The 7578-nt window shown below is 36.5% G+C and overlaps 1 protein-coding gene across 2 annotated transcripts; it reads left to right on the top strand.

Annotated features, from left to right (window-relative positions):
- The first annotated feature begins 806 nt into the window (after positions 1-806).
- Positions 807-5049, top strand: krtcap2 (keratinocyte associated protein 2). Of its 2 annotated transcripts, none has more exons than XM_017474726.3 (5): positions 807-953; positions 2553-2707; positions 3219-3282; positions 3368-3434; positions 4545-5049. In XM_017474726.3, the coding sequence occupies exons 1-5, from the start codon at positions 950-952 to the stop codon at positions 4663-4665; spliced, it is 411 nt and encodes a 136-aa protein (XP_017330215.1). In that variant the 5' UTR covers positions 807-949; the 3' UTR covers positions 4666-5049. The 2 variants fall into 2 exon arrangements, with proteins under 2 accessions (XP_017330215.1, XP_017330224.1); XM_017474735.3 differs by having other exon boundaries at positions 814-953; positions 2556-2707.
- The last annotated feature ends 2529 nt before the right edge of the window (positions 5050-7578 follow it).

Raw genomic sequence — 7578 nt, 5'->3', positions numbered from 1 at the left:
AGTCATGATAATAACAACAGTGATGATAACAACAATAGTAACATTAATGATATCAACAACAGTAATGTAACAACAACAACATGATAACAACAACAGTGACAACAGTAATGATAAAAGCAACAAAGGTAATGATAACAACAACAGTAATGATAACAACAACAATGATGATAAAAACAGCAACATGATAACAACAGCAACAACAGTAATGAAAACAGCAACAACAGTAATGAAAACAGCAACAACAGTAATGAAAACAACAACAGTAATGATAATAGCAACAATGCAATGAGACCTACAACAACAGTAATTAAAATAAGTAACAGTATCAGTAATAATAAGTATCAGTAATGATAATAACAACAGTAATATTAATGATAACACCAACAGAAATAATAACCACAACAAGAACAACAACAATAATGATAATAGAAGTAATGTAATGAAAACAACAGCAACAACAGTAAGGATAACAACAACAACAACAACAGTGAGAAGAAGAACAAGAACAAAAAGAACAAGAAGAAATACAACTATTATTAGAAAACTAACTAGGAAAACTAACTATTATTTTTGTTTGTTTGTTTTTTGTTTGTTTTTTAAACATCCACTTTGCCTTTATTTATCCTCCAGTTCAGCAGTAGTCCACTGTGGGGCGATATTCGCGGCTCATTTGCAGTCTGCCATTACTGATGAAGAAAAAGAAAGGGGCGTTCACTCTGGTTAACTCCCAAATACACTCTCACATCAGAAATAAGTACACTGCCTAGGGAATATGCAAAACTAGCCTTTACGCCCTATATAGGCCACTTTGTGTACCCTATGGCCCTACTTGGGATACGGCCTTCATGGTGACGGTTGTGTGACGTCAGTCTCTGCTCGCCAAAGTGCTGTACCGTAGACCGAGCTTTCGGCTTATTTACCTTACAGTCCTGCATACTCGGAATAAACGATGGGTATGTGTTTATTCTTTCGCATAGTCAAAAACAAGAGAGATCAGCTAATACAGGGTTGAAAATCGTAATGAAGATAAGCCAGCTATTAAAGATAACTTGTCTAACGCGAGCAGTATTATTAGTGCTGTGAGGATCTCGCGCGCTGTTTCTGTGCATTTGCATATATAAATTAGAAATGAACTACAGATATAAATTAGGAATGAACTACATATGTGTGCAGAGGTTGTTATAATTATAATGTCTCATTGCCTGTTCAGTGAATACATTTGCCCAGTCTTTGAATCGCATTCAGTGCCATTCATCTCCAGTCTTAACTAAGCGTCTTCCTGGTTTATATAAATCGGTAGGAATACACTCTGGATGTTTTAGCACTGTGTTCACTTCAGAAACACAATCACGTGTTTTTTTTTTGTTTTGTTTTTAAGAAGTATAACTTAGTGGAGACTGTTCTTCTTGTTTTCAGTCGGAACTTATTGAGCGACGGACACTGACGTGGCCTCTTACTAGCGCTGTTTCCGCCTACAAACGACAAAACCCTGCTCGGAGGGGGAAAAACACAATAGAAACCTTCATAGAATTTGTAATGGTGATAATGGGAATTGTATTGGTTTTAATGGAAACTCTAATGGTCCCTGTGGGTCTCTATTGGTACTGTGTTGCCTTCTATTCTCGCCATGTTATGTCTAGTGGATAGCATTTAAGAACCAGTAATGGTTAGCTGATGGTTTGTAATGGAGTTTGTAGTGGAAACCATTAGAATTTCTGTGATGGTTTCAATTGTTTATTTTTTTTAGCAGGGAATACACTCGGGGTGTTTTAACCGGTTAGGGTTCACAGTCTGGCCACTAACGTTTTGGTATAAATAGTGGGATTTCATAGAGTGTACTCTCTGTGGTCATTAAAAATCCCAGGGCACTTATAGTAAAAGTGTAGGGGTATAACCCCGGTGTCCTGGAGAAACTCCCCCATTGGGCCTTCTCTATAATGTATCTATAACCTGTTCCATACACTGGAGATGGACTGTGATGTAGACTATGTGTATTTAGGACAAACAAGTCCCCATTTTGCGGTTGGTCATGTGGTTATGGCACAGCTATAACAACACGGCACTGGAAAGCATACAAGAAGTATCATATTTAGTTTTTCACAAAAGCATATGAAGTTTGATTAGAAGAAAAAAAAACATTTACTATATATATATATATATATATATATATATATTATTTTAACAAGGACTGACAAGAAGTCAGTTGTTAGCGATTAAACAAATCAATATAATGTAAGATAATGACAATGTGCTAAATTCCATTAATCTACTTAATGCAAACATCTAAATATGTGTTCCACAAGCCTTTTTGTAGAATTAATGATAGTATCCATCTATGCTCAGAGAAGCATTTGGAACATAATTTCTCACAATATAAAAGCCTAGGATCATAACACTGCTTGCACTCAGTCCATAACAAAATAAAATATCATCAAGAGGGAACTGATTCATAACAGCTGAAAGACTCTTGTTCTAATGATGGTTTAATATTCGAGCCCTTTCATTTTATAAACTGATGTACTGATTAATGCTTATTGTAAATTCTCTCTCAGCAGTGAATACAGGGACGTCTCTGGTGTTGTCCAGTCTGCTGTCCGTGCTGGTCTTCGCTGGCATGCAGATGTTTAGCAGGCAGCTGGCCTCCTCTGAGTGGCTCACCATCTTGGGAGGTTTCCTGGGCTCCTTGCTCTTCATCTGCTCCCTCACTGTATCCTAACATGGCTGCTGGTCTTCAGATTGTACAGTTTTTTGTAATCTATACATCAGTACACTGTACCAGATAGGAAGAGAATGTAAGAGAATTGTATCCCCGTAGTTAAGGCCAGAAGCTTGGGGGAGTGCCAGAGAGACAATGGTCTTTAGTCTCTGCTGGAATTGTGATTCTGCTTTACATGTGGTCACTTGGGATGAAAGAGTAATGATTCAGATGCATGAATTCATTTTTTAATGTCGTATTATTAATATTTCACTTTTTAATACCCACCAATTCATTAAAATTTCTAAGTTGTTGTAGTCACTCAGGAACCTCACAAGATTGCCTTTACAGTGAGGGAGGAAGTGTGAGGCCTGTGCTCATGTAATGGATGTAGATACCTTTTGTTAAAAGCTTGAGACTTAAATATGTTTTGCCTTGGTTTAGTACCCCTTTGCGGTATTTTCAAGTAGTAACGTACTAAAAATGATGTCTGAGTCTGTTTCTCCTTAATGCTCACTCTCAGGCATTTAACAATCTGGAGAATCTTGTCTTTGGTAAAGGTTTCCAGGCGAAGATCTTTCCAGAGAGTGAGTCATAATGAATTAGTATTCATTATAATATCAATGCCTGGACATGTAAGAAATGAATAATTTTAATTCGCTCTCTTTTCAGTTTTTCTGTGCCTGTGTCTGTCCCTGTTCGCATCTGGTTTGGTGCATCGTGTGTGTGTCACCACATGGTGAGTAACAAAAAAAAAAGCTAATTGACAGTAGCTAGGCAGACATGTAGAAACGACATGCACTCGTTATTTTAGTGTTTTAACACTGCTCTTCAAGGCTGTAGTCAGAATTATATTTAATCGGACAAATCAGTTCATTATTCATAGATGCGTTTTTTTCTTACTGCATCTCACTTACATTTTAGACCGCAAAGCAAAGATATCTAACTGCCTACTTTTAATACATGTTTAATCACATTTAATAATCTTTTTTCCTGAACTAACAGCATTTTTGGACAAGCTCTTTTGAATATATAACAACTATAAACGGCAGTTAAAAATAACACGGGTGTAGAAGGAATGAAAGTAATCCAAATCCTAATAATCTAAATGAATATCGTAAAACGTGGCCATATTTCAATATTTTAATCGACTCTAGGGTGGGCTTTACAAGAGGACAATGTGTCTAGTTACCCATATATTTCTTACAAATAAAGGTCGACCGATAGTGGATTTTACTGATACCAATCACTAAGTTGGGCAGTACATGTTAAGGTAAATAACAGATATACATCCAAACTGAACAAAGAAAGTAACACTCTAAATAACAAATAAAAATAGAGACCTTCAAATTGGATTTAAAAAAAACAAACAAACTTCGAATAACACAACAGAGGCCACTAGAGGCCACTCTCGTACTGTATAATGACAGAGGACCCTTCTCAGCCATGCCCACAACCTGGAAAAATCAGTGTGGAATTTTGCAGATAACCGATAGTTCTAGCAATCGGTTATCAGTGCCGATTAATCAGCAAGACCGTTCAGTCGGTCTACCTCTACTTATAAACATTGCTAGTATCTTAATCACGTTTAATAATCTGTACTATGTACTTTTCGGCCTAGTCGTCATAGTTTTACAATTGATACTAACAAAGTTAACAGTTCTTAGTGTATTAGTTACTAGATGTGTATACCTAATAAATTGCCATTTTACACCATCATATCTGCCATTTTTACTGTACAAGTTATATAGGTAGTTTACACCTGTAGCTAACATGTCAGTCCGTTTTTGAGATACAACTGTAATATTCCGCACGCATTTAATAGTTACTCCTCGTCTTCCCTTTACAGCTTGATATTCTCGCTCTTCGCTCTGTACTACATCAACAAAGTGTCGGCAGCTCTTTACCAGATGGCCGCTCCCGTAGCAACTCCCGCAAAAATTACCGGCAAAGGCAAAAGGAAGAACTAAATGACTGAACCTGCCCCATCATACCAACAACAGCAATATTGATTATTTGGCATATTGCAGTTATGTTTTGTTTGAAATTCGGCCCATTCTACGATGTTACTACATTGCATTCCACAAGACATATAAATCCCCAATCAGGAGTCATTAATAAGAGATTATTAATGACCCAAAATACACACTGCTCACATACATATGTCTGTTTACGCAAATACATCATTGTGTTACATTTGTTCACACACTGCAGTAAACTGACCTGCACTGATTCCTGATCGAATCTGTAAAGACTACTCGGTTTCATGTCTTACCCGTCATAGCTGTGTGAATTGGTTTCTCTTATGAAGTACTTTTGTTAAAGGTTTTGCTATTAAAACAATTAAAAGCCTTGTTGTTTGTGTTGGTTTCTTGTTATTTATTTATTTATTTATTTATTTATTTATTATTTATTCTCTAGCTGAATGAGTGCAAGCAAATTAAAACACTGATGTAACAAGATTTATTTAGTCTCTTTCTGCTAGATGCTTTGCACGATTTACAGGATGAAAACATTTAAAGGTTACAAAATGAATTCCAATTATTTCAGTGGTATGGTAAATTCTTCGTCATATTCTGACAGTTGAAATGATATCTAGTGTGGATGGTAACACTGGTAAAATGAGCAAGCTTCTTCAAGCCTTACAGCACAGTGTTCTAAGATTTTGATATTGTCATAGAATTTTTCTTATTAGAACATTTGATTGTCTTATGAGCTGATTAGAGGTCCAGTTTCTGTATAGATTAATATAATGTGACTAATATAGACAAAAGATAACTTTGTGCTCTCTTCCACTGTTAAAATGGCATCTTAGGCCTCTTAGGATAAAAAAAAAAAAAAAAAACCCAAAACATTAATTTTCTTGCTCATGGCAGAATAAAATAGAACTTGTTTGTTTATTTATTTATTTATTTATTTTTGTGATTAGTGCTGAGTGTCATGCGACTCGGCTCATGAACGTTTGAATAAAGCAGTCTTTAGCCGTGACCTGACATTATATCTGACCTATACGTATTAAATTATCTCGGCAATACGTATTAAATTGCAAAAATAAAAAATTTTTCAAATAAATGTATTGTTTTGCATGTCTGTGACATGAGTGTATTTACAGATTAGTACATTACATAAAGCCATTTATACAGCACCTCTAAAGGTTGAGGCAGAATACAATCAAAGCTTAAAGCACTGAAGAATAAGAGAAGAATAGGGAGAGTCCAGAAATTACCTTCTGACATTGTAAGGATTTGACCTCACAGCTTTACAGGTCACATCCCTCTGTGTTCCATTTATTATTACTACAATGAAACACTGAACTCTCCTTTGTTTAAAAGGAAAAAAAAAAGGTTATGTTTTTACAATATTCAACTCTCCTGGTTCACCAAATCTGCTTAGCTTAATACAAATCAACAGTGATCTTCAGTAGCAGCTTTATCCTGCTCAGGGTTACAATGGAACTGGAGCCGGTCCACATACGGATATTTTTATGGGTGGTGTGAGGAAACTGGAGAACCAAGAGGAAAACTATTATAGACATGAACATGTGAAACTCCACGTAGAGTACAATATCAAATTAAATAAAGTCTGTCACTTTTGCATATTTCAAACTTTGCAAATGAAATGTCAGAGTCTTAAATTGATGGATAAATGCAGTAATAATTTTTATAATGACATTCTTGTAACAGTGCTCGTTCAAACATGCAGCAACCGTGTTCTAGACTGTAGAGAATGAGAGGGCTGCTGAAAAATTTAGACAGAATGCAACAGAGCAGGATAGCCAACACGTTCAGACTCATAGTCTCTAATGATAGTAGACACACCCAAGGCAAACTCCAAGTCTTAAGGAGTGGTGATTCTCACAGGCTTATGCAAGCTCTTTTGTCCCATTGTGCACCTCTGTTCTGTGTCTGTTAAAATTGCTGTTTGTAGGAATTAGTAGGTTTTAGTGATAGACACAGGAATGTTGCTCTGACCTGTAAGCAACTGACCTTAGTTGGATTCTTTGTAGTTCGTGTTCGCGTGAGAATGATGTTACCATACCAGTCCCAACACTGACAATCACTTCAAAAGGAGAATGTTGGCTGTGGCTGGCTTTGACAGTATCCTTTTACCTCATGGGACCTGGCTTTTAAATTTAATTTAATAGATATTTTATATTCTTATTCGATATTTAATTTTAGAAAAGGTCTTCTGATTAAAACATGCAAAAAGCAAAAGTGTGGAGGAGCTACTGATGTAGCGCGAGTACGCATGAGTAAGCCTGAACACCAAAAGTCCCCAGTGTTGAATCAACACGATGTGTTCACATGGATTCCCCTGGACATAAAAGCAAATTACAACTACTTAAAGTTAACTTGGGGGATTTTGTTGCATATTTAGTTCTTCAACCCAAATGACTTCTGCAGTCCTTGAGTCAGATTACAAAGGATCTGCTGATCTGACGTAGCATGTGTGGTATGCCGCCAAACCAGCCCTTCCCTTCCCTTCACTCGTCTGATAAAAAACAGTTTTTGATCTAAAATATACACTTCTGTTTCTTTCTCAATGTCTCTCTCTCCCTGACTCTCTCACACACACACTCACTCACTCACTCACTCTCACACACACACACACACACACACACACACACACAGGATTGTGGGTTAAGGGCAGTGCTGGAAGCTATGACTCACTGAGTTGGGAAATAGAGGAGGAGAGATGGGTGGAACCAGACTCCACTTCTGCTCAGCAAACTGTTTGTTCACCATGGTATCAAAGTATCCAACATGTTTCCTGTTCTGTAGGTACTGTATAGCCAATACTATATTTAGCGTTGTGAAATGTTAGCAATTTTTATTATTAAAGATTCTTCATCATTTTTTATGAACACTTCGACATAACTGTCT

The sequence above is a fragment of the Ictalurus punctatus genome, chromosome 1, assembly GCF_001660625.3.
Source record: "Ictalurus punctatus breed USDA103 chromosome 1, Coco_2.0, whole genome shotgun sequence".
Taxonomy (NCBI): domain Eukaryota; kingdom Metazoa; phylum Chordata; class Actinopteri; order Siluriformes; family Ictaluridae; genus Ictalurus; species Ictalurus punctatus.
This window is presented reverse-complemented; position numbering and strand designations above follow the sequence as displayed.